Genomic DNA, 27,451 nt, shown 5'->3' with positions numbered 1-27,451 from the left:
TACATTGTTTGCCAAAACGAATTATTATTAAGCATGCACTGGCTCGAGGATTGGATTGTCGATGTGGATGGGCATGTGCATGTGGATCTCTGCGGTCAACGAGCAGCAGAGACCAATTATATTGCCGAGCTTTGATCTTGCGACTGGTTCTAGGAGCTATCCATGGGCTCCTTGGACTGCTCAGGTCCCCGGCCCGGACTATTAAGCATACCGAAAGAAAGTTGGAAAATGTGAAGCAATTGTTCCTGGCATTTCGACTGCACTTTGTTTTCGGGCCGACACATCTACACAGCGACACCGAACAGGGGAGAGGCCTCTAATTCCCACTGCGCAGACAAGTTAAAGCCAAGTTCACCGAATATTTGGCCGGCCGCCAAGATTACGCATTGCGAATAAATCAAATGAAGCGTGTGCTATGCTCGAAGGAAAGTTCCCCCAATTTAAGACGCATTCAATTAATGTCAGTCGTAAAACGTGCAGAAAAAGCAAAACAGAAAAGAAAACCAAGTCAACACCCAGAAGATTTATAGGGCAAACCGTTTTTTTTGTTTCGCCCCTCGCAGAACGCTCCAAAATCCACTTAACTGCGGCTTGCTGTGGCCAAGCCCCGAATTTCGTCGTTCCACATGTGTGGAGAGGTGTCTGGGCACCAGACCCCAAAATCCCAAGCCTCAAACCCCTGCACCCAGATCAGATCCAGGCTTTAACTTCAACCATGAGGCACCGAAAAAACGCTCCAATTTGTCACTTTAGCTTAGGCCCGAGCGGGCAAGATGCAAAAACTCTGTGGTTGCCCTGCCAAAAGGGATCTGGGTTTATTAGAAACTTTAAAAGGGCATCTTCGATAACATTTAAAACTATATTTATATGAGGTAATTTTTCGTTTTAAAACGTTTAAACGTAAGCTTCAGAGTAAAGCAATTTATTATTTAAATTTATGATCTGCATACTATTAAGGAGGACCGCATAGTGAATTACATGAATTAAGAGTATCTCCAACTCGTATTGGCCGAAAGATTCCCTTGTTAGCCGCAAAGAGGAGCAAAAGTGAGCCAAGGCAGATCGCACAATTATTATTAGTATCTTTTTGAGGGAAGCCGCCGACTCGGGCGAAAACTAAAGCACGCGCTCTTAACAAATTAGGCTGCGAATTTATGCGAGTCGCTGGCTGAGAAGAGGGAAATGACATCAGAGGCCAAATATGTGCCCCAAAAAGGAGCGGCTCCAAATGGAGTACGAAGCAGATGAGCGATGGAATGCAGCCGGCAGATGGATGAAAGGAAATCTAGATCGAGGTCCGCATCCGACAGATAGAGATTCAGATACAGCTACACTTGGGAGCCTTTCGCTTTAGCAAGCCTTGATCGCCGAAAAACGGTGGCCAAAAAAAGGACTTTAAGTGTATCCCATGACAGGACGCAAACTAGTTTCCCTTAAGCAGAACAAATTACTCGACTGATCTGCACCGGGAGTTATGCAAATTCATCGCTGTGTGATTTATTCGGGCTGGGAATGTCTTGGGAGACGAAGCCTGTCCTCGCATAAAGTGAGGCAAATAAACGGGCAGCCCGGCTGTTGTCCTTGTCAGGATGCCAACTGCTCTTCCCTCGCGTCGACACCTTTATGAAGTGTCAAAGTCAAGGGCCGGGAGCGAGTTCATTAATTTGATATGATCCGTGATCTTGAAAGGCTCAAGAGCCGAATTCATACGGGACACTCAAACTCATTCCAATTCGTATACGCATTCAATGCTCGGTGTTTATGTACATAATTGTTGCATAATAAACACATTAATCACCGATGCTTGGCTGGAGTTCCATGGCAGATGAAGGAGTCCTATTTTGCAGGGGATGCTTAATGTGTCTGACATTGCTAATGATTCAAGATGATGTTTTGATGCATTTCATTTATGTACCCCTCCCTACTACACAAAAAATTGCCCAAAAATCTAAGCATCTGCCATTGTCCATTTCATTGAGAAGCACGGAATATGAACGATTGCTGGTATATCAAGCTTCAGCTTTTAAAAATATCGGATATCAGATAGGTTGACCTATAAAGTATTTTAATGAAATGTATGAAGAAAATAACAACTTAAAACTTCAAGTACTACACAGTAATGCAAATGCAAATGGCATCTAACTCTTGGTAATAACGCTTTTTGGGGATTATATAGATGAGCCCTCTTGCATGTATCCTTACATCGACAATAGTATTGTCAGCGGCTGGGGAATCAGGAGGAAAGAAGGAGAAGGGGTTACATGTCTATAACTTACAGCTATAGCAAGACACAGCAGCAAAAATATGTCCATGCTACGTATTCCCCACTCCCTCTCTGTCGCCTATCCAGCAGCTATCTCTATCTGACTTCATTCATGCAATGCAATGCAATTCTAAAAATTGAATTATTCATGGCGATTGTACGACAATCAATTGAAATAGAAATAAAATGCTGCCTTCCAGTTGTTGCGAATGTTGTTGTTGGCGATGTTGTTGCGTCTAAACGCGTTGTTGTTGCAGAGATCGCTACCGCCTTTGACATGTGCGCAGATCGATTTTTCAGATTTTTTTGGCTCGGTTTGGCCTGCGTCCGTTCAATTGAAATTGTGATTTAAAGTATCTGTATCTGGATCGATTTGGCAATCGATCGCATGTCGCCAAATGTCTTTAACTCTCTGGTATTCCGGCTTCAAGTCAGCTTCGGAAGATTTGTCGCCTATTTTGTTTGTGCCTCGCAGTGATTTCTTTCGCAGATTCGTCTTCTTTTTTGGCCATGGCCAATTTGTATTTGGCCATGCCAGCGCACAAAACAGACCTGTTTAAGTGTTTGGCAATCTCCGATTGACTGAAGTTTTCTTTAAAAAGTTTGAGGACGTCGTATTAAAAAAAAAAAGACTGTTTACTTGGTTGATACTTTAGCAAACTTTGAAATATAGTTAATTAATACATTGAAATCCAATTTGTTTAAGGCTTAACCAATAACAATATGATCTTGCTCTATAAAAAAGTTACTTTTTGAATTAATACATCTTTAGCATTAACGATATACTCACATTTGTTAAATAAATATTCTTTTAGTATTTCCAAAGCTCCTATGGATAATGGAATTGCATATCCGCAATATTATTTGAGTATTCTCTGTTTTTAAGCTTTATTCAAATTAAAAACCAAAAGAAAATCTGTAATACATGTTTTTCTCAAATAAGAACTTTAAAGTTATATATGGTTATACTTACATAAATTCTGGTGTAGTTATACCCGATAATCGTGTAGTAAAAGGGTATACTAGATTCGTTGAAAAGTATGTAACAGGCAGAAGGAAGCGTTTCCAACCATATAAAAAATATATATATTCTTAATCAGGATCAATACCCGAGTCGATCTGGCCATGTGCGTCAGCCTGTCCGTCCAGATGAACGTTGAGATCTTAGGAACTATAAAAGTTAGAAAGTTGAGATTCAGCATGTAGACTCCAGAGACATAGACGCCGCGCAAGTAAAATGTTTTGTTATTTTTTCATTTATTTTGTTAGTCTTGTATATTTCTAACGATTTGCCAAGAAACTTTTTGCCACGCCCACTCTAACGCCCACAAAATAACAAAGAAAAGAAAATTTCTCCTTCGCACTTCCACTAGCTGAGTAACGGGTATCAGATAGTCGGTGAACTCGTTCTCTCTTGCTTTTAGTTGTGAATGTGTCTTTTGCATGTGTTTCAATACAATTTACATTACGTTTACACTATGTATTAAATACAATTTAAGTCCGGCTTGAAAGTAAGTCAACCACCTTTTTTCATAATTAGATTATCGTTACACGCTCACTGTATCGCTTCCAGTGGCAACAATTTGAGGCAGATTGCGCTCTAATAAATATGAGCAACCATCAAAGCTAATGCACCAACTCATCACCGGGAGATGAACACGAGAGCAGGCCAGATACGCATGAGCCCGTTGCCAAGGCCCAAACTTAATTAAAAATTTGGAGAGAGCGGAGGGAAGATTTCAGATTTGCCCACGAGCAGAAGAAATTTTAATATGACGACCAAATTGCAGCGCAGCAGCTTCAGGAGCTGCATCGCCAGTTGGCAGATTATGACGACAACTATGCTGACAGGCAGAGCCAGAGGAAACTACTCCAAGAAACTAGCCAGATTTTGTTGCAGTTGCAGTCGGATTCATGAGTCTCCGTTCCAGTTCATGGCTAAATGCTTTTGGCTGTGATAAATTACACGTCGTTTTAGAGTGTTGCGCTTCCTTGTTACTCCGTCAAGTGGTGTTGACACGGCCGCGGCGAATGCAGAGTATTAAACGATCTCCGCCGTGGCAGTCTTCCTCCGTCCAGTGGTGTTATTAAAATGAAATCATCATCATCAACAAGTGACAGAAGCCGAGAGCCTGAGTCTGAGTCTGAGTCTAAGCTGAGATGAGCTGAGATGGAGGCACGGACAAAGACTGGTCAAATGCCCGGGGATCCCTTGAGTGGGCATCTCGGCGCACGAAGGCCATCTGATCGTGCTCATGACAGGAGAATTCAATTAGACATATGAAAACGCGTTGATTGTTCCACTGGCAATTTCCTGCTGGTGGAAATCCAATTTAAGCAGTGAGGTTTTAGCATTGATTTTCTAAGTATCGTGTAGAATGGTGTTTACAGCTCACAGGAATAATATAGTTCGAGTGACGAGTGTTGTATGCTACCTAAAATAATTCTGCAATGCCCCAGGATATTTTATATGTTTCCCATGTTGTTTTTTCCAATCGTAATCTATCCGACAAAGACTCACATACGATTTAGGCGACAAACTTGTTTTCTCTATTTTGCGAGCCAAGCAACAAATAAGCTCTGATGTTTTCTTGGTATCTCCCAATGTTTATTTACACTGATCGCCGGGCATTAAGTGCCCACCTCCTTGCCACATTAGTCGTCCAATACGAGTTCAAATGGATGCACATGCACAACCAAGCAAACCAGAGCCAACACTCTCGTGTTCAATACACTCAAATGATAACAGTACCGTGTGTAAAGTCAACTGGGGGTAAAAACTCAACAGCCAACAGCCAACCGCATCGACACAATATTCAATGGAAACGAACGAAACGTTTTGAGATCGTGCCAGTGCCAACAGCCAACCACAGAGCAGCTCTCAGAAGAAGCGACGCTTTAACATTTCCGGAGAGCGGAGTCTCAAGCCAAACTGCAAATGTACAGCAAACATGTTCGAAGCAAAGTCTGTACAATGGTGCACTTGGAGAAATGGAAAATGTTAGCTGTTAGCGATGTCATAAAGGCTGAAATCATAATTGTTTTTATTATAAGCATAAAATTTGCCTAGATCATCCCTAATTTATGTACCAAATTTTCTAAATTTAAATCAATTATTTCCATCATAACAAATTATAAGCAACTCGTTTATGCAAATATAAAAGTATATGTAAAAATTTAAATATAGTTGTGGATTCAGAACTTGTTTATAAACAAACATTTATTTTCTTCCGGTCAAAAAGAACTAATAATTTCTTAAGATAAGAAGATTAACCTGAGCTACCTTGTAATTAAATTTCTCACAGACAGAAACAAGCTTGTCTGAAAAATATCATACAATTTGCTCGGTTAACAACAGTTCAGTCAACAGTGCAGATCTTGCTGCCTTAACATTGCTGTAAAACCGGCAGAGCGGAGCATGCGCAGCATTCGTCGCAGCAGCTGTTTGCCAAACAGGATTTCCAACAACGGCGGCGGCCGATTAACAGTTAAGTTTCGCCGTGTCCTGCCACTGTTGCAAACGCACACACACAATCTTGAGACGCGTGCGCTTTGTTGTCTTGTTGTCTTGTTGCCGCTGCTGTTAGTGCTGCTTCTGCTGCTGTTCGTGCTGCAGATGCTGCTGCTGCTTCTGCTGGGGTAAGATGATCTTTGTGGCCAGGGCCGTGCTGGCAGTCCGAGTCTGTTTGGCGCTCAGAACGACGGCGACGTTTTAGTCTCGGATGGACGCTTCGCTGCCAAGCACCGTCAGTCAGGCTTTCGCTGCTCTCTCGCTCTCGCAATCGGAATCGCAAGCGCATAATATCCGACCGATCGCGAAGTTCTTCGGCACTATGTGCGCCACGTGATTGCTGAAGTTTCCTTCGAAAGCCGTCGCTATATCATCAGCGATAATTCGGATTTAAAGTGTCATGTGAAGAGTGTGTTTGGTATAATCAGTTGATTTTCGTTCAAATATACCCCAGTGTTGATGTTAAGAAAAACTAGAAAAATAGCATCTAAAAGGGAAACCAAATAAAAATAGTGATTTCCTCATCGAATTTATGCTGTTCTGGAAATATACAATCTGGAAAAGGTAAGATTTTCGCTCTAACTCTCCCGGTTGACAAAAACAAAACATATTAAGTGAATAAATAAAACATTTATTCATTGAATTAATGAGGCAATAACAAGTTGAAATTCTGAACACATAAATCAAACGCAAATCGCTATAACAATTCATAAATACATGTTGAATAAATATTTAATAAATAACTTTTTAAATACCACTTTGCATAATTTGCATAAATTAGGAATTAGGTCAGATAATACTTTCGGATAGTTGTGTTTGAATATAAAAAATTAAACGACATTAAAAGTAAGTCATAAATAAATATATTTATTAATAGTTGCGTTTGTTAGTACAAACAAATGACAAATCTGTTGCAAAGAAAGTTGCCGCATTTGCTTAGTTATCAAGGACCAAGCTTAACTCCCATGAGTTCATAGCCACCACTAAGGACGGCCAAGGGGAACCAGAAAAAGTGTAATGGCGAAGACAAAAGAAGCTCATTGACATGCTCATTAATAATATTATTGCCTTTTGTGCGATAAGTGTCAAGAAATTACTACAATAGGGGCAGAGAATGGACAAAGATGGGAGATATTCAAACTTTTAATTGTCCAACTGCTGTCGGCAATCAAGCAGAAAAGGGCCAGGGGCAGCCTGAAGCGACTGGATCGTGGATCCTCGATCGCGGAGGATGAAGGATCGAGGATGGTGAATGGAGCAAGGAGGATCGCAGATCGCAGATCGCAGATCGAGGATTGCGGAAGCAGACAATTCAAACTAGAGCGTGTGACTGCTGAGTGGATTTGCATACTGCGAATGTCCGTCTCCAGCGACTGGCAAGGCTAATAATAAAGCATATTACCGGCGATTGTACGCCAGATAGAAGGGATTCGGGTTGAGGAAGGGTTTGGATTTGGATTGCAGATTGTGTCAATGCTGCGGGGTTCAGTGGGCTGTGTTCTTGATTCTTGTTCTATTTTGTAGCGGCTTCAAAATATTTGAGACAATCGTGGTTTGCTTGTTTGAACACCTTTTCTCCCTCTGTTGCCTTTATCTGATTTGGCATTGTCCATCATTTTGTTTGCTTTTAAGGACACATTTTTTTGGAACCTTGTTTATTATTCTTATTGAGAGAAATCCAACGTTCTTCCCATTTATTTCAGCTCTGTCAACAGAGAGTTGATGAGCTTGTTGAGAATGTTGAGAATGTGGCAGCTACCAACTGATCTGGTTCTTATTGTCTAAGCCGCTCTGAACTTGTCCCCATCAAGTTCATCTACAGATTTCCAGAGATTAGATCCGAACAATCATCCATTTGGCTTGCGATCAAAATGTAGTTTCTTTAGCAGTTTAGGTTTCTAATTAATTGTCTGTTTCTGCTTAATGTGTAACATTAATCTTGACTTAATCGATAAAATTGACAGCCAAGATCGTTCCTATATTGCGAGAAATGAACAATGGGGATTCCATTTTAAAATTTGAAAGGAACCTGCAGAGTCAAATATTTCGAGCTTGCACAACTCTGGTCTACTCATTGTTTTCCCACAAACCAAACTGGCCATCGGACCTAAGGATTACATTCACCTTATGTTTGGGCTCGGATTGAGGACTTTTAATTAGCTCCAGGCATGGGAATTATGTCCTCCTCCATGACTTCTGCTACTTCTATTCAGTGAATTGAAGGGGTCCTAAAGATGCTCCAAGAACAAGCCTCTCAAATATGCGGCCGGTTACGTGGATTAGTGGCCTTGGTCGTCGTCGTGATAAAGCTAAAGGATTGAGATGCCGCCTGCGGATAGAGATAGATAGATCTGCAAGTTTATAGCTTAAGCGTGCCGCTCAATTGGATTTCAATCGGGTTTCTGAAGAAGGATCGAAATGATCTTTGACTTTTTTGTTCTTAATCTACGTTAATCGGGTACAGCAAGATAAATGGCAATTTAAAGCACCTCTATGCATATTAAACGAATAAATACAGCAGAAGACACACTTTACCGCAAGCAACATCTTTTTATAACCTTTATTTATGAAAATAGTGCAGCAGTAATATGGGATGTTCGCAAAGTCGGAGGTCAAATTTACCCATCCTATGTAATTATAGCCAATTCTCGGCATACGCGTTGTTTATGAATCTATTTCCCCAATTCTCCCCCATTTCTGTGATATTTTTTCTGGCTAAGTGCAGTCTAGCTTAACACTCCAGCTCCACCAGCTGCATTAACTGCGGTTCTAAGTCGTTGGTACCACGAGACTTTTGTCGGCGATGGAAGATCTCCTCGATGATTTTCCTGCTTTCTTAAAAAGTGCACCGCTGTGCCGAAAATTGTCACGGTTTCGCGTTCGATGGCTCGCTCGCTGTGAAGGTGCAAATTTAATGTTTGCCAATTTAGCAGCGCTCTGCTGTCACCTTTGGTGTCCATTAGCGAGCGTTTATATGCAAAGTGCCGAGCATTGGCAGGCCAGCTTGGGATCTGAAAGCCGGCGGGGTTCGGACGGGGCCAACCACTATCACAGAAGCAGCGCACCATTGTGGCAGCACCACCTGCTGGGCGCATTTCGCGGAGCAGCTCCCTGCCACTCGCATCCCTGGTCCGGAAAATATCCAGACTGGGAAACCTCTGAGGAGCACTTATGCTGGCTGGCATTGAAGGGAGCCAGGACGTTCAGGGGCAGTTCTCTTCTCAATGGGGTGATGGAGAATTACGAAGATAGTGATAGGTTAGCCACAATACTTCTAATATTAACATTAAAAATTACATTCATAATAACAGTACTGCAAATATTGAAAATACTAAACAGAATTATAACATTTAACAAACAAAAATTTATTATTCTTAGCTTTGCACTTATCAATATATAAGTTACTTATTTTGTATGTAATTTATGCGTTTCATCTTTAAATACTAAATTTTTTTTTTTGCTTGGACTTCGCAACATAAATATATTTTAAGCTCCTATTGATACTCAAACCATATATATTATACATACTAAACGTATCTAGTTTATTGCCACTTTTAGTGGTTTAAACATTTAACGCAATAAGCTATCCACCGAGAAGATGTGTAAAGGAAAACACCAATAATTTATAAGTTAAAAAAAACGAACTTCCGAGATTGATTGAACTGAAGCCAAATAGGTTCTATTAAATGTAACAACGAGCTTTTCAAGTTTCGGTCCTTCGCATGAAAACGCATGTAATTAAAATAACTTTAAAAATTAAAAATGAAGGAGTCTGTCTATTTAGGCCCGGATTTCCACAAAAGTGGCAGCTAAGGTCTCCATGGAATACATTATTTGCACACAAATGTGTCTAAGAATTTATATTGTATATCCATGACAAAATTGATCCCTCCCTCGGATTCTTCATGCTCATTAAATAGTTGACGCAAGATTTTCGCAGATATTTTATTTGCTCTTCGCCGTATCTTTTCTGGCTTGACCTTAGGCTTTATGGGCTGGCAAAACAAGTCACTGTAGTACATTGCATTAGATGTGTGAAAATGTCTTGCCGGGAAAAGGGAGAGGGGTTCTCGGATGGACGAGGAGGGAAGACGAGGTGCAGGGTCTTCAGACATTGCCGCGACCGAAACTTTGATGGTGCAAGCCCAAACCGGTCGCTGCATACCTCAATTTCTATCCACGACCTGTAGCGAAATAAAAAAGCAAAACTGCGAAAAAAGAATAAAATAAAGAGAAACGCAGTGGGTCATCGGTTATGCATGCTGCTGCTTGCCGCTGGAGTTCCCATTCCTCCTCTGGTGCTTCTTGGCGTGGTTTCGTGGTTGTTCCTATGGCCATGGCCTCGTCTCGATCACAGCTGAGCTGAGCTAGCCCGATGGCCAATGGTTGGTCCACCAGCAAGAACACAATCCAGCGAAAAAGCCTGTGAAAATAGGCACCATCAATACCAAGGACAATCGTGAAGGGGTCGCCAGAACTGGACTTTTCAATTAGTCGCATAAAAACACATTGGATGGATAGAAGAATCCAGATTTGGCTCAAATTATTTATGTGATATTCACTTCAATTGCCCAAACATTTCAGGGATTTCGTAGCGAAACACAAACTGCATTATCCACAAATTTGTTACGTTTTAAAGAAACTATTTATATTTGCTTTATATTGGTCTATATATTCAATACATTAACTATACTTTCCCTTATCTGCATTATCTGCATTATTAAACTTTAATAGGCGTGAAAGATAAAGATTTTTAAAGTCATCATTACTAAATCATAGTTTCGTTGTTTTGGAACGTTTATTGTTCTTATTCGGTATACATAGGTTTCTTATACCCATTAATCGTAGAGTGAAATGGTGCACTAGATTTTTTGAACAGCATGTAACAGGCAGCAAAAAGAGTCAATCTGGCCATGTCCGTCCATATGATCTTTCAGATCTCAGGAACTGTAAAAGCTAAAAGGTTGGGACTAAGCATGCTGACTTCAGAAACATAGACGCAGCGCAAGTTTGTTGGCCATGTTGCCACGCCAATCTAACGCCCACACATTAGAAAATTTTTTTGATATTTTTTCATTTTTTATTAGTATTGTAAATTTCTATCGATGTCCAACAAAATTTTGGCACGTCCACCCTAAAAAAAACCCAAAACTGCCACGCACACTTTTGAAAAATGTGTTGATATTTTTTTCACGTTTTTGTTAGTTCTGGAAATTTTTCTCGATTCGCCAAAAATCTTTTTGCCACGCCCATAAACCTCCAAAAACGGTCAGTGTTTCTCCTTCGCACTTTCACTAGCTGTGTAACGGGTATCCGATAGTCGGGGAACTCGACTATAGCGTTCTCTCTTGTTTTTAAATAAAATTTAGATTTCATTTGATCATAACCCTATCTTGTTTATAAATACTTCAAAAGGGTTGACAGCCGTATAAATGCACTACCTAAGACTATTAGAGAAAGCATCAAGGCTGAAAATAAATAGTGAAATTTTATAAATTAAAGAAGCAAGTGACAACATATAGAGTAAGGCCAAGACAAGTAAACCAGTTAAAATTAAAAGTAATCAAACAATTTTTTTTCAGATATTTTATGTTTTAATATATAAACATACTTTAATTTGATACCCATTTAATATAATCCAAATGCATTCTTAATTTCTCCTTTTTTTGTTGCAGATGAACCAGCTGTGCAAAGTGTGCGGCGAGCCGGCGGCTGGTTTTCATTTTGGGGCATTTACATGTGAAGGCTGCAAGGTGAGTTCATTACTATGTGGGAATGGCGACCCAAATCGATATTTTATGTAACTCATTTGTGACAATTGTGAGAAACTGTAGAGATGCGATTTCGCACATTTCGTAGACAAAATGTGCAAAAAATGATCTTGATCTTGGGCTTTACTTTTACACAAAGCATAATCGAAAACATTATTACTGTAATTAAAATTCAATTCGGCAATTAATCGATTTTTAATTGACTATAAGTAGATACGTGTGCGCAGAGGCCACAATACACGGCTTACCTTCAAGTAGCATGGGAAAAAGTGCAAAATTCAGAGCAGTCCGCAGGAGATCCATATATAGAGCTGGGTAAGCCCCAAGGCGAACACAATTGTGAACTGCAGTCAATCAAATAAAAATTACATGCATATTAGATGAGTCAGCACAATCGGAAACAAAAGTCCAAGACACCCATCAAACACCACTCAAAATTGAACTTCAAAACCAACTGGGGGCAAGTTTTCCATCTCCAACGTGAGTTGGCATGGCTCCAAAACAAAGGCAGCCAGCTGTTATACGTTAAATGGATCACGAAGAACATTTTCTTTATCTTATCTTCACAAGTAGTTGACCGAATTATTGACGCATATTCTGTAATTGAAGCAAGTTCAATGGGTTGAGCACTACATTGACAGGTGCAAATAATAAAAACAAATGGAGTAATGATGAACCAATTGTGGTAGTTGTTTTGTGGATTATCTGATATAGACTTTGTTCAGTTTGAGGCAAGCTATTTGAATGGACCTTTAATCGACAAATGAGGTAGCCGAACTTATGCTGCAAATAAAATATTTACAAAATTTGTTAACATTTTTTACTTTGATTTAAATAAGAACACTATTGGGTCCGTAAAAAGTTATCTAGTACCCCATCCCTAAAATATTGTGATACAAATTATAGTTTAGTTTATTTAAGTTATAGGTTATTTAAATAAATATTTTTTATAAAAAACACATACTTTTAAATGATTAGGTTAATACTTACGGATAGGAAGGTATAATCAAATTTAACGACTATTGGATACCCGATACTGATCTAGTAAAAAAAACAAGAAAGAAATTGGCTAGTAAAATAGTAAACACCTTTTTCAAAACTCTCTTTTCTGGCCATCATGTTTTAGCCTATCAATAAAAATAATATAATAAAAAGCAATAGCCAAATCATATTTTTGGAGTTTGAGTAAGACTTACAAACATATATTTTTGCATATCGAAAAATGAACACAAAAAAGGGTATCTAGGCGTTGTAATGGATGCAAAAAATAATAAATTTAACTTTTGTTAAGTCTACGCCTCTAGAATATCTATGCAAGTCTTAACTATCTAGCTTTTATAAATCTCTGTCTATCTGTGTACTCTGCCTTTGTCCGTGGACGTAGGGTGTAATATGCTTCCATTATTTGGAGCCCAACTCCCACTGTGCATGCCAATAGACTAGACTGGCTTGAGAAAAAATGTATGAAGTTTTCACTGCAGTTCCTGCGATTCTCTGATCCCCGTCCATCATATCGCAGCCAGTGTTGTCTCGTCCATACCCGCTCATAGGAGAATCGGCGTTCGATAGCTGGAATGCTGTTTGTTAATATTATATTGAATAAAGCCACTGTCAGGACCATTTATGCGCGAAATGAAAACATTCCCAGCATTGCGATTATTTAACTCTCTTCCTGCAAGCATTCGTTTAGTTGGGGAGCTAATAGGCTTAAGTCTAAACAATATCTTGTAAATTATTTTTTATGTAGGATAAAAGCTTAATATATATTTTAAAGTAGCCAGACAAGGTTAAAAGTTTCCATTGACGTAAATAAATAAATAAAATAAATAAATCTGCTGGTAACTTGACGTTCATACAGACAGGATCAGATCGACTCGGATAGAGATCATGATGATACATATAAGTTATAGGGTAACGACTCAACGAGTAGCGGGTATAAAAACCAAACATTTTTGAAATAGCTGGTCAACATTACTTCCTGTAATTCTAAAGATAATAAATTACCTATGCACTATTCTTTTTCCTCCGCAGTCCTTTTTTGGTCGTACGTACAACAACATTGCGGCGATAGCAGGATGTAAGCACAACGGGGATTGCGTGATTAACAAGAAGAACCGCACGGCCTGCAAGGCGTGCCGCCTGCGCAAGTGCCTCCTGGTTGGGATGTCCAAGAGTGGCTCCCGCTACGGTCGCCGGTCCAACTGGTTCAAGATCCACTGCCTGCTGCAGGAGCAGCAGACGACGTCGGGCCTCGGAGGAGGGAGCTCCTCCGGAATCGGATCAGGTGGCGGAGTGAGCAGTGCGAGTCTGGAGCAACTGGCGCGATTGCAGCAGGCCAGTAACCAGGCGCGGCAAACCTATCAGGACAAGACCAATCCCTGCATTAAGTCAGCCACAGCGACATCACCCAGGATCGAAAGTGCGGCGTTGGGCACGGGAATCGGTGGCGGCGCCTCGCCGTCAATTCTTCAAGCGGCCAAGCTCCACCACCATCATCACCACCAGCGACAGTTAAAGCTCGAGTCCCGCCTCAGCAACACTCCCAGCGATTCTGGAGCATCATCTGCGGGAGATCCCAACGAAGATGGTGCCACCAGCGTCTTTAGTGGCCAAATCGCCACGCCATCATCCACCAACGCCACCAGCCTACCCAAGCTGGATCTGCGGCATCCGAACTTTCCTGCCACCTCAGAGCCGGATGCGGATATGCAGCGGCAGCGCCACCAGGAGCTGCTCGAAATCTTTCGCAGTCACTCGGAGCCCCTGTACAGCTCCTTTGCCCCATTTAGCCACCTGCCACCTGTGCTGCTCGCCGCCGGAGTTCCGCAGCTGCCCATTTTTAAGGATCAGTTTAAAGCTGAGCTGCTGTTCCCGACGACCAGCAGTCCGGATATCGAGGAGCCCATCGATCTGTCCTTTAGATCTCGAGCGGATCCTGCCAGTCCGATGGCCCACAACTCGAATAGTCCCAGTTTAAGTGAGCCCGCTGCGGCCACCCACTGTTTGGGGGAGTCCCCAAACTTCGTCCGAAAGACCACGCCTCTTGATCTCACCCTGGTGAGGTCACAAACGTTGACAGGCTGAGATCATCTCGTTATTGCCAGAGAATTCGAGTGCCAAAACAATTTCGAAAACCATAGGCTTAGGTATGTAAAAAGTATTCAATCAACTTGAAATTAGATGGGTTTCAGGATGATTTGCGGTAACTTTAATTCGGTTTACTAGTATATGTATGATTACTTTTGGAAAGTTACAGAAATTCATCTCAGATTAATAAATTATTTATAAATTGTTTTAATTTCTTATCCACTTGAAATATAAACTACAAAAAACATATGAGCAAACCCATCGATTCAAAAACTATTCATATTTTAATATGCCAAGGGACATTAAACATTTTGGTGCCAGTAAAAATAATGTACAAATATCAATATTAATTTACATAACTATAGCTCAATGACAGTAAAAAAACCTTATAATAATAACATTTATTAACTTAATAAATGTATAAAACAATACTTAGCCCAATTGATTTTGCTTAAATTTTTATTGTTTTCTTAACTTATGTATAGGAATTCTGTAAGACTAAGATAGGGATTAATAATTTAGAGTGTTGTTCTCGTATTGACTTTTTGTTTGTTTTATTATTTTTAAACTATTTATTTTCTTAGAAAGTTAAGAATTTTAAAATGTAAATAAGGAAACAAATAAAAATGTGTAAAAAAGAAGTAAGTCTTGTTATTGTTTCTGAGCTTCAGTAATTGGTCTTCTGTGTTTTTTTGATCTTCAAACTTCCAATGAAAAACACGTACATTTCTTCCTCTGGATTTTGACACAAACAGCCTCATTCTATTGACACATGAGCGAACATTTCCTTCCCATCTACAGCAGAAATTTCTTCTGTATACAAGTTGATTTTAACATATATATGTATGTATTTTCAATTCAACTGTCACTCCATCTGGGCTTATGTGTATATCCATCAAGACGGAACAGAAAGTCCTGGCTAGTCAATGCGTTATTCATTGCGAAATAGTGCGGGCTGACATATTTCCAAATGTCAGGCTACCTAGATGTTGACTATATAAATGTAATTATGACAGACCAAGACACATGACACAAGTTTATATCAGCGCACGGGGAGAGCACCGGCTGGAACGGGTTGTAGAGACCAAAACAAATGACTTACGAAACGAACGCGCAGTCATTTCCGAGACAAAAAAAAAGTGCATGTAAGTATATCAATAAATGAGTGAGTTGACCAAGTTATTGTGCAGGAGTAAGTTACAAATGAAACACAGTTTTTTAATCGGTAAAGCAATGAAATATGCTGCGAACTCAAAGCAAAACAAATGACTAAGGAAGCGAACTCTAAGTATATTCTTTCGAACCAACAAATAAGTTAAAAATTGTGTTGTTCAGTCAAGGTTGATGTCATATTGATTATATACCACCCTCTTTAAGCGGGACAACAAAAAGGCCATCACATATCAGCTGCCGACTACACATCTCTGCTGATTTATACACCTTAAACACTTCATTCCACTTACGCTTCGCCATCACTCACACTCCGAGATGTGCATATATACGAAGGCATAACTCTTGATTGGCTGTGAAACTCTCGAATGGCAATTCACACGTCTATCCGATAGGTATACGTCTACATCGGTGTGTTTGGGAGAGTATCTTTGGGAACACGCCCCCCGAGAGCAGCGCACAAAGTGAGATACAAAGCTGAATAATCGCACGACACACGCACAATTAGCCGCGCAAACAGTAGCTGCTGAGCAGAAGTAATACCCCCAGCGATTTCCAAGGGGATCCAGGGAAGGGGGCCAAAATGGGAGACTGGACATCGTGAGCATGAAACATCGACTCGCGTGCTCAATAAGCTTTTAAAATGCATTTATGCACGGTGATGGGGAATGGGGCGCCGAGATACAAGTGCCCGCTGGTGTAGATGCTTGTTTCAGATACTTTCGCAATGAGTTTTATTGGTGTCGCCGATAGAGATCTACCGATCAATGGAAAGTCTCTGGCATAAAGGGATAAAAATAAGGTAAACGAAATTCATTGCAGCGACTTACATAGATTGCCCAAAAACCAGAGACCACCCAATTTATGTAATACAATACCTGCTCCAATAATAATCATAACATTTGAGTAGATTTACGACGGCTGAACTTGAAGCATTCAATAAAATGAAAAATAAATAAATCTATGGCACAGGGAGAAAATGAAATCAGTTTACAATCCGATACAAACCCAGCGGGCGAGCATTTACAAACAATGAAATTCAATGCAATAATTCAAGATTCAATTGAATTTTAAGTACGCCCAGCGCCGAGCTTCCTTTTGTATCCGCAACTAGAAACTGACGATAAGCTGAGCCAATCGACTGTCAGTCAGTCGATCAGTCAGTCAAGCAGTCAGTCAGTCCCGCCGACGGCAATCCATTCCATCCCCGATCGTCCGTCTGTCTGTGTGTCTTTTCGCCTGTGTGTCGCGCACGCGCACAAACTTCTCACTGAGCCAGTTAGCTCTGTAAGAGGGAACTGGCCCCAAAACCGAGTCAGTTATTGGTATCGGCTAAGCTGTAATACTCGAAGCCTACTCACTTGAGGGCTGAATTAAAAATAAATATCACAAATAATACTGAAATTGGTGAAGACAAAAACCGAGCAGCAAATCAAACAATAACCATAATTAGACTGACAATAGCTAATTTATAACATAACACAATCTCATATCATTTCTATAATATTCAATAATGTTGTATTTAATAGATTAGTTAAACTTTGTCAATTCTACAATGATAAAAAGCAAAAAGGAAAAAGATTTGTTGAAATTGCTTACTAAAGAGTATCACCAATGTCAAGGAAATAAAGGTAATTAATATTCGTCTTTTAATTTATTGCTTATTTGTTATAAGATGACAAATTAAAATGCTCTGAAAGATCCGTTTAGCAGCATTAAACCCGACACAAAAACAGTCTTTACCTTGCCGCTGTGAAATCGCGGAAAGATCACCAACAACACGGTACAACAAGAGTTCAGAGTTGTCAATAAAAATTAATTGCAATTTTATTGCCACAGGAGGCAGCTCCTGCATACAAAGTACTCAATGTGCCTTACACTCAAATGTTCCTCCGGCCAGGGAGATACCGAAATAAAATAAATAAAAAAATTAAAACTTTCTAGCGGTGCGGACGCTGAAACAACATTCTGGATCTTAAAAATGAATTTAAGCTGGCTTCCAATGTTGCGAGAAGCCCACTTAAGAACCATTACCAATCGAGGGATTCCCTGCCAAAAATAAAAGTAAAAATAGTAATATGTGTACATATTAATCGAATATTTATTTGACTATTTTTACTTTTTAAAATCTTGAGTAATACAAAGAACACACACGCAGAACACGGGATAGGTTAACCATTGTTAAGGAAACCTTGGCTTATAATCTTATATATATATTCAAATAGTATTAATTTTGTTTTTGAAACTAAAAACGAAATGAAGTATATACTGCCAAGAAACTGGTGTATACCAAATCAATAAATTTTTTGAATTAAACAAACACGAATATCTCCACTTCAGGCTAAAAACAATATATTCTCTGAAAGGGAATGCAAAGGTAAATGAAAAGGTACTCAAGATAAATAACCCTCAAATAATTCAAATATCATAATAGTATGTAAATGTAAAATGATTAAGGCAATTACGGTCGTTCGGAAAACAAAAGAGTAATTTAATCAGAACATAAAGTCCTACTTATGTAGCCGTCCAAAGATTTAAGTGACCCAATTGTACAGACCAGCTCTCCAAAAACCAAAGCCAAACAATATTTATTCAATTCTGAGCCGCCTGATGCTGCAGGTACCTCAAAGTTGAAAAATTCGGAGCACGTGCGTCCTGAAATTCGACCAAGAAAAAAAGGAGACTGTAAACTGGGTCCATAAATTGTACTTTGTTGTATGTACGTACATATGTATGTATGTAACATATGTGCGTCACATTAAACATCCGTAGTTGTCTGTAACTTTTAAATTAAATTTGTATCTAGTTTTAATAGCTTATGCTTAATGGGCATACTTCATTTCTTGAAGTATAAATAATTTTAAAATGATAACATTTAGTGTGGTATATACTCGAAATTATTCAAGAGGATTGTAATTATTCAAATTTAAAAAAAAGAGTAAAAATAAAAGGCCACAGTTTTAATATTTTTTCAGCTATTGCTAATTTTGCATTTCTAGTTTGTAATGAAGTCCACAAAACAAGGTAGTGTTTAATGTACGTGTAGGAACTACCCTAATATTTTTTTTAACCGTATTCTGGTATTTTTTTCACCCTGCAATCGGTAACACCATGCAGGGTGTCAGAGTTTTGACTTCGCCGGCAGCTGTGCAAAATGTATCCCGTGAGCTCTCAAAAGAGGTCCTGGACCTTCGCCAACGAGGGCCAGCTTATGGACTTCCGTGTGGAGCAGAACAGCAAGTACATCGAGGCGCACGAGGACGAGGCGCAGGGTCGCGACCCTAATGAGCACTTTCTTACGCCGGCGGAGGAGCGTCTATTGCTGAAGCAGTACGAGATCTACCTCTTCGACTTCTGCCGCCGCTTCGATCCGCCGATGCCCAAGTGCGTTGTGGGAACAGCCTTCCACTACTTCAAGCGGTTTTATCTGAACAACACCCCCATGGACTATCACCCCAAAGAGATCCTGTAAGAATACTCATGCAAAAGTATAATAGGCGAACAGGCGGTTTATACCTCTTAAAACCTTTTAAAAAAACCTTTTCAGAGCCACATGCGTGTTCGTTGCCTGCAAAGTGGAGGAATTCAACGTGTCTATCAACCAGTTCGTTAACAACATCAAGGGCGACAGGAACAAGGCCACAGACATAGTGTTATCCAATGAATTACTGCTGATTGGACAGCTCAACTACTACCTCACCATACATAATCCGTTCAGACCCATCGAGGGGTTTCTAATAGATATAAAAGTGCGATATATATCTACATTTATGTATATTTCAAATCGTTGACATTTTGATTTGTTTTAGACTCGGAGCAATATGCAACATCCAGAGCGTCTGCGGCCACATATTGATAGTTTTATTGATTCCACGTTCTACTCGGATGCCTGTCTTTTGCATACGCCCTCGCAAATTGCATTAGCTGCCGTTCTCCACGCTGCCAGCAGAGAACAGGAGAATCTTGATAGCTATGTGACGGATCTTCTTTTTGTTTCCGCCAGGGAGAAGCTACCCGGACTCATAGATGCCGTAAGAAGTAAGTTTGTCTTGTGAAATAATGCACCCAGCTCTACATCCCCTTTCTCTCACAGAAATTCGTATAATGGTGAAGCAATATCAGCAGCCCGATCGGGATAAGGTTAAGGCCATCGAGAAGAAATTAGATAAGTGCCGCAATCAAGCCAATAATCCTGATAGCGAACTGTAAGATGTCCTAATTAGTTCATGCATTCTGTATTAAATAGCGTTTTTTCTTTAAAAGCTATAAGGAGCGCTTACGCCGATTGTACACCGATGAGGATGACATGCCCGCGGACGATGCCTCATTCCACATTGCAGACGTGAGTTCGGATACATCTGCTATGAACATAAGCCAATAGCCTACAAAATATTTATTTAAATTTATGTTTTTAGTATTAGTTTACGAAACAAAGTTTGTTTCACAACAACAGTTTGGAGTAAATAATTATTAAAACCAATTATTGCGGCGGTGTATACCTAACTTTTTTAGTATTTTAAATTAGACTTCATTAACTTAAATTAAAAAATGTGCGTCAAATTAGCGGCGAGAGCGGAACAATACAAATTTGGAACATTTTTTCGTTATTTAGAGGTGAATTGCAAATAATAAAGATGCAATAATGTTAAGAAAAGAACGATCCAACTATCTATATGCGTCTTAAGTTTACAGGACTCAAGAAAGTATATTAAATATGCAATTAAAAAATTTGCTCCCCACTATTTAAGAAATATCTTACCTCGCAGAGCGTGTTCCATAATGCACGCCAGACCACCTTAAAGGACATTTCATTAGAGACTTTTCAGTAAATTAAAAAAAAAATTTCCACAGTTTTTGACATAATGGCATAACAGTGGGTTCATCTATAAACAATCCCATACAAAAATGAGCCCTTAAGTTTTATTATATATTGTGGTTCTTCACAGAGCGTGTTCACGAATGCCGTGCTTATAGGCTTATGTAGACCTATTTCCTATCATTAAGTAATGATCCTGGAAAAATTCATTCAAAAAATATCCAAAGATTTCCAGAAAATCTCGTAACAGTGGCATTTAAAAATGCCTACTTCTTTAGTACAAGTACCGCAGCCAATTCATGTCATGAACCGCTATATTAACAAAAAGAGCTGTGCGCTTACTTTAAATATTTATAACTCCGCTCACAGAGCGTGTTCCACGTTGCACGGTATTTTAAAAGTTTTATAATTTTATTCATTATTTATGCAAAAAGTTTCATATCAATTTGATCCACAGTTTTAGAGGAAATAGCATATTTCTTTTACGACACGTGTTTTTACATTCATCGTGTTCGAAGCTGGGCTACATAACCGCCAACGTACATGTAAAAAAAATATCCCCGCTAAATACAAATATTAATTACTCCGCTCACAGACCGTGTTCCACGTTGCACGGTATCTTAAAAGTTTTATAATTTTATTCATTATTTATGCAAAAAGTTTTATTACAATTTTATATCCACAGTTTTGGAGGAAATTGCATTTTTCTGTTCCGTGTAAAAAACAGCGCAAACCCTTTCCATTTTTAAAATACCATTATATCGAGATTTCGATAAGAGTGCGACCTCCAAAATTTTTTTTTTTTGATAATTCGCGGTCATACACAAAAAATTTACGGACATGTCGCGACAAATTTCCATGTTTTATAAAAATAATAGACCATGCTCATTAGTTATATTTAACTTATTACATTATTACATAAACATATTGTAATGGTATATTTATTATGGTATAAGTTGAAAATGGTACAAACAGTATTTTCCGGCTTAACGGTATAATTTTCCGATAACTCTGCGACCACACTAATACCGGCGCATATAGACAGAAGGAAAATTTTATTTAGCAGAATTGAGGTAATTATAATTTCTATTAACTGTAATTTAGCCATGCACAACTTGAGCTAAAGAGCCGTTGGAAAAGAGTTCGCCACGTGTGTTCACTCGCATGTGGACTAGACACGCGAAAAGTGCGTCTAAAGTTGCAGGGTAAAAATCGATAGAGAAAAGGAGATGAAAAACGGATGGGAAAGTGGTGGGGGAGCCCCTTCTTCAACATGACGTGACTAAGACCACTTTGCCTTTACAGCTATAAACAGGCTATTACGCGGAAAGCACATATAAATTCCCGAATAAATCCGCATTCGAAGTCGCATAAATATTGACAGTCAGTCGGATAGGACAGTTAATGTAAGTAGAGCACTTGGTGGGGATGGGGGCTGATACAAAATGCAAATGCCAATGGTAAACTACTAAACCGCAAAAAGATTGTCAAACAAATTCGATTTCCGTAATTGCAGCACACCGACGACAATGGCCAACAACAACTACGCCGGGTTTAACTACGGCGGCACCCAGTACAATACGGGCCAGGTCTCGTACCCGGCGGTAACCAATGCCACCTACGCGAATGCGGCCGCCTATCAGAATGCCGCTGTGGCCGCCGGTCAGGGTGGTTACGGCGGAGCAGCAGGAGCGGGCGCTGGCGCTCCCTCTGGCCCAGGGGCGGGGGGTTACGGTGGCTACGCCGATTACCGCAGTGCCATGCAATCGTACGACGCCTCCAAGACATTCTATCAGCAATCGTCGGCCAGCTACAACGCCTCCGGTTCGACAGCCTCGGTCAGCAAGACGCACTACTCGGCTCCGCCAGTCAAGAATCAGGTTAAGGGCAAGATGGACAAGTCGAATGGTGGTCCCAAGCCGCCTAGCTCGGCTCCTCCGGCGGGCAACAATTACAGTGGTTATGATACAGCCCTCTACAATGCGGCTAGCATGTATGTGGCCCAACAGCATCAGGGCAATCCAAACCAAAAGCCAAATGGCGGCGCCAATAACTGGTATCAGCGCAAGATGGGACCCACCATTCCGGGAGCTCCGGCCATAAGGGGTATGCGTCCTAAGGCACCTCCACGTCCCCAGCAGCTGCACTACTGCGAAGTGTGCAAGATCTCGTGCGCCGGACCGCAGACCTATCGCGAGCACCTGGAGGGTCAGAAACACAAGAAACGCGAGGCTTCGCTCAAGATGTCTGCTAGTGCCACCAGTACTACACAAAATCGTGGTAACAACTACCACTGCGAGCTGTGCGATGTGACATGCACTGGTACGGACGCATATGCCGCTCATGTGCGCGGAGCCAAGCATCAGAAGGTTGTCAAGTTGCACCAGAAACTGGGCAAACCCATTCCATCGGAGGAGCCCAAAAAGATGGGCAAGATCAACTTTGTGCCTGCTGCTGTTGGGGCTGGTGGAGCAGCCGGAGCTGCTGTTGTTAAGACCGAAGGCGGCGCGAACGAAAGCGACGCAGCTGGAGACCTCGATGATAACTTGGATGATTCGCTGGGCGAAAACACGGACAACATTAAGCCGGTGGGTGGCGAGTATATTGAGGAGGTCAAGGACGAAGAGGGCAAGATATTGAGCTTCAACTGCAAGCTATGCGATTGCAAGTTCAACGACCCGAATGCCAAAGAGATGCACATGAAGGGCCGTCGCCATCGCTTGCAGTACAAGCGAAAGGTGCAGCCAGATCTAGTCGTCGACTTCAAGCCCACTCCTCGCCAGCGTCGCCTGGCTGAGGCCCGTGCCAACCGGGCCATGATGTCCTCGCATCGCGGCGGTGACGATCACGACGGCGGCTACTGGGAGGAGCAGCGCAATCGACAATACAACGAAGAGTATGACTACAACAACTGGATGTCGCGCAGTTTCGGAGGTGAGTTTACACGTTATAATACTTGGGGTTAAACACTGCACCAACCCCTTTGGGTAAGCATAATAGGCAAAGGAATAAACATTTATATTAGGAAATTTAATCAATGAAGCACATTTCATTACGTAATAGTGATGCAGGGCTGTAACAGCAGTTGAAGAGCCCAAAAAATATAGCACTTTTAAACCCGATAAACGTAGAAAAAAGTTATAGAAACGAGAAAGAAATATAATTTATGTATGTATACACACTTTTAATAAGGATCAATAGCCAGTCGAGTTTGTCTGTCTGTTCCTTTTTGTTAGATAAGATATTTAATTGGAGCTTGGTTGATTATTATGAGCACAAATATATATATTTATATAAATTACCATTGCAGGTGCCCAACGCTTTGGGCGAATGGGTAATGGACCGCCGCCGCACTTTGGCATGATGCCCGGCGGAAATGTTCGTCGTCCGGAAAGCACTGATGATCGCCACGCCATTGCCCGTCACGCCGAGATTTATCCCAAGGAGGAAGAGCTGCAGACCATCCAGCGCATCGTCTCGCACACCGAGAGGGCCCTCAAATTGGTCTCCGATGCCCTGGCCGAGCAACCCAGCGATGCCGGAGCGGCCAATAAGAAGGACAAGGCTGACAAGCCGTCGGAGAAAGACGGACGCGACAATCAGATCTTCTCGTTCCACAAGGACGCCGACAATGGTGGCAATGTCGTGCGCATCCTGAAGGGAGTGATGCGAGTGGGCTACCTGGCCAAGGGGCTGCTGCTCCACGGCGACAACGCCGTTGAGCTGGTCGTCCTTTGCGCGGAGAAGCCGACTTCGGGTCTGTTGCAGCGTGTGGCCAATGTGTTGCCCGACAAACTCAAGGAGGTGGCAGGTAAGTGAGATGGGGCAGATGCCAACGTACAAATTGCATTCCACTATTCTTGAATGACATTTTGGTTGTCCTAATAAGAGGAACAGAAGAAAACTTTTTCCAGAGAAATGGCTTGAGTGATAAATGCGGCTGAAAAGCATCACTGAATCATAATCAAAACAAAAAATACATAAACACGTTCTTAGCTTGGCCAAATTCACACTGACCTGCGCAGGTGAATTTGGCCAAATTGGAAGCGGCTCAAACTAATCAACTAAAACTTATAAACGAAAACCAATCGATTTTCGGAGCGCTAATGCAAGATGAACGCACGCAACTCACGATACGTTCACATTCGCTATTCATTACGTTCACGTTCGACGGGCAATTTGTGTGGAAAAAGTCAGCAAAATAAATCAAATTTAACTATATAAAATTATTGTACATAGAAACTAGGACAACTAGAGTTGAGCCCTGTTGTTGCGGTGGATATAGATTGCCACGCCCGCCAAACCGCGCCCAACGCCCCAGCCAACATAGCAACTAATTGCGAATAAAAACGTATTTGCCGTTTTCAGCTTCTCTCTCTGCAGGATAAGTTTCGAGCCTCGAGCATTGAGCCTTAGCCTAGAAGCTCTGTGAGTCTAGAGTCTTGAGTGTGTCGTTCAGTTAGCCATCTGTAGCTGTAGCTCAGCCCTCCCAGGTTGCTCCTCTTCCCGCTCGGCTGCTGCTGCTCCGCTCCACTCCAATCCAATCACCACCAGCGGATCGTCACGGTAACAAGCGCGGACTCGGTGCCACAAGTCCAGCCTCCTGCAGTCTAATGTGGTGTGGTGTCCTTGATGAAACAGTCAAATCCAAACTCTTAACCAACTGAAATTCGAACCAAAGGAATATATTTATACAAAGTTTGCGCGCCCTCGATTCGATTCCGGATGAAACTTTGTGTAAATAAAGTCCTTTGATGGCCTGGCCAAGAAGTTGAACAACACAACAACACGCCAAGAAGCAATGCGATTGATCCACACACGAGAATGCAAGTGCTTGGGCCAAAATTGCAGCGCCGATGTGCTGCCTCACCTTTCACTCGAAACCAAGCAAATATATCTATACTCTGTAATCTCGTATACATATATATGTGCAAGCGGCCGAATTGTGTGTATCAAGCTTGATTGTCCAATATAGAAAATATATATCTATCTATATCTAAAAATGCAAACAAAAATTGCGACCGAAATTTGCGTTGCGCACCGTGAATGGAGAGTACTGAACACGAGACGTCTGGTCAACGTTTCCCGCAGCCATAAATTTCGTTCAATATTTTAATGCAAACTAACCAACAAACAAATCAAGATAATTCCGTTTAATAGTTCAAGTCGAAATTCAGTAAAATACAGAAGTGCGCGCTCTAAGTGGAATTGCAACGGGTGGATGACGCCGAGTCCGAGTCTCGAGCTTGCAATTCCGTTTACGAGGCCCCAAACGGAGATACCGATCCCAGCACGCAAGTCGAACGAATCTCCTGTTTGCTGGGAACCGAGCGAATACGAGGATCGTGGGAAGAAACAAACATTATTCGTGCTTTTCATACCGTGCATCAAGTCCCCATTTGAACAATATATATCTATATATTCAATTGTTGCTAATCACTATTTTACAATGTATACATACGTGTAGTTTGCGGGCCCACACTGGAATTTTGTTTCACCCACAATGTTTGTCTCTTTTTCCAAGTCGAATCTAGTATTTCGATATTTTGAGCTTCCTTCAAAGACGCCTTTGTCACATTTTGTTCCATTGCTCTCTTGATTTCAGGCGAAATTCAGGTCAATTACCGCGTGGAGGTCAACGCCGAAGAAGCCGCCCTAATTGTGCTGGACGAGGCTGTCTCGGTTAAGATTACCCTCACCTCGCCTTTGCTGCGCGATGCCAATCCCGGGGAAGTTTCCACCAGCGAAGAAGGTGAAGGCGATTCCGAATTCCTGGCCCGTGAGCCCTGTCTACGTGTAAGTATTCCTAAAAAGCAACTAGAAAAGTCATTAACCAATTATGAATATTTCTTTAGGCTTTAGCTGACTTGCGTCATGCAAAATGGTTCCAGGCTCGAGCGACAGGCCTTCAATCGTGCGTCATGGTCATACGCATCCTCAGGGATCTGTGCCAGCGCGTGGCCTCCTGGCAGGCGCTGCCTCAATGGTCCTTGGAGCTCCTCGTAGAGAAGGTGATCTCGTCGGCTGGCTTTCCCATCTCACCCGGCGACTGCATGCGCCGCATCATGGAGGCCTTATCTTCGGGCTTTCTAATTAACGGCCCGGGCCTGCTGGATCCCTGCGAGAAGGACCCCACAGACGCTCTTCTCGACTTGACCAAACAGGAGCGCGAGGATCTCACTGTGTCCGCACAGCTCTTCCTGCGCTACATTGCCTTCCGCCAGATATACAAAGTGCTCGGCATGGAGCCGCTGCCGGCCATGAAGTTTCCCATGCGTCCATGGCGCGTCAACCGCAAGCGACGTAGGTCATCGGGCAAGGCTGGTGGTCCCCCCGGCACGGAAACGGAGTCCAATGACATCGATGATACCGGCTCTGATGAGAAGGTGGCCAAGAAGGAGGGTGCCGGAGGCACTCCTGCCAGTGCCTAAGCGGCGGGAATAGATTATATACACGTAGTCGGCTACTAAAATTACAATTTCTCTCAAGATAAATGCGCGTCCAAGCGCCACTTAACTATAACCAACTCTTATCTGTACACGAGTATTCAAACCAATTTGGGCACAAGGAGCTAAGCATGTCCAACATGTTGCCCAATTGGCGATTAGCTAATCCCCAATACACGAACTTTAACTAACCATATTTAGCGGATCATAAAACTTGTATTTTTCTAGCATTAGTGCAAGGCAAGGCAATGTAATTCAGTTTGAATGTGAACATTTTGGCCCTCACACTCATTTACACAAATACAAGAACGAAGCGGATTTTAATAAAACGTATTGAACAATTATAATGAAATTATTTTTTTTCAATAAAGATAGGTTAATCCATTT

General features: G+C 41.4%; 4 protein-coding genes across 7 annotated transcripts; 3 read left to right on the top strand and 1 right to left on the bottom strand.

The window, feature by feature from the left end:
• Window positions 1–5,580: 5,580 nt before the first annotated feature.
• Window positions 5,581–14,714, top strand: LOC120448728 (protein embryonic gonad). Of its 2 annotated transcripts, XM_039630900.2 has the most exons (3): window positions 5,581–6,338; window positions 11,450–11,527; window positions 13,577–14,714. In XM_039630900.2, the coding sequence occupies exons 2-3, from the start codon at window positions 11,450–11,452 to the stop codon at window positions 14,627–14,629; spliced, it is 1,131 nt and encodes a 376-aa protein (XP_039486834.2). In that variant the 5' UTR covers window positions 5,581–6,338; the 3' UTR covers window positions 14,630–14,714. The 2 variants fall into 2 exon arrangements, with proteins under 2 accessions (XP_039486834.2, XP_043861955.1); XM_044006020.1 differs by lacking the exons at window positions 5,581–6,338; window positions 11,450–11,527 and adding an exon at window positions 11,776–11,860.
• Window positions 8,029–9,937, bottom strand: LOC122756442. The gene is made up of 2 exons (XM_044005960.1): window positions 9,755–9,937; window positions 8,029–8,103 (listed from the first exon to the last, which is right to left on the bottom strand). The coding sequence occupies exons 1-2, from the start codon at window positions 9,935–9,937 to the stop codon at window positions 8,029–8,031; spliced, it is 258 nt and encodes an 85-aa protein (XP_043861895.1).
• Window positions 14,715–18,908: 4,194 nt separating the features above from the next.
• LOC120449966 (cyclin-H) lies at window positions 18,909–20,305 on the top strand. The gene is made up of 5 exons (XM_039632669.2): window positions 18,909–19,270; window positions 19,350–19,551; window positions 19,612–19,840; window positions 19,896–20,007; window positions 20,066–20,305. The coding sequence occupies exons 1-5, from the start codon at window positions 18,957–18,959 to the stop codon at window positions 20,181–20,183; spliced, it is 975 nt and encodes a 324-aa protein (XP_039488603.2). The 5' UTR covers window positions 18,909–18,956; the 3' UTR covers window positions 20,184–20,305.
• A 1,253-nt stretch (window positions 20,306–21,558) lies between these two features.
• On the top strand, window positions 21,559–27,411 carry LOC120450581 (zinc finger RNA-binding protein). Of its 3 annotated transcripts, none has more exons than XR_006356496.1 (6): window positions 21,559–21,691; window positions 21,924–22,024; window positions 22,135–23,552; window positions 23,929–24,429; window positions 24,987–25,184; window positions 26,224–26,359. XR_006356496.1 is itself a non-coding variant. In XM_044006251.1 (6 exons), the coding sequence occupies exons 3-6, from the start codon at window positions 22,148–22,150 to the stop codon at window positions 27,047–27,049; spliced, it is 2,673 nt and encodes an 890-aa protein (XP_043862186.1). In that variant the 5' UTR covers window positions 21,560–21,691; window positions 21,924–22,024; window positions 22,135–22,147; the 3' UTR covers window positions 27,050–27,411. The 3 variants fall into 3 exon arrangements, 2 of the variants coding, with proteins under 2 accessions (XP_043862186.1, XP_039489634.2); XM_044006251.1 differs by lacking the exon at window positions 24,987–25,184 and adding an exon at window positions 26,474–27,411 and having other exon boundaries at window positions 21,560–21,691; window positions 26,224–26,414; XM_039633700.2 differs by lacking the exon at window positions 24,987–25,184 and adding an exon at window positions 26,474–27,411 and having other exon boundaries at window positions 21,560–21,691; window positions 22,102–23,552; window positions 26,224–26,414.
• Window positions 27,412–27,451: the final 40 nt, after the last annotated feature.

The sequence above is a fragment of the Drosophila santomea genome, chromosome 3L (assembly GCF_016746245.2).
Source record: "Drosophila santomea strain STO CAGO 1482 chromosome 3L, Prin_Dsan_1.1, whole genome shotgun sequence".
NCBI lineage: Eukaryota > Metazoa > Arthropoda > Insecta > Diptera > Drosophilidae > Drosophila > Drosophila santomea.
The sequence above is the reverse complement of the archived record's forward strand: the minus strand, read 5'-3'. Positions and strand labels throughout refer to the sequence as shown.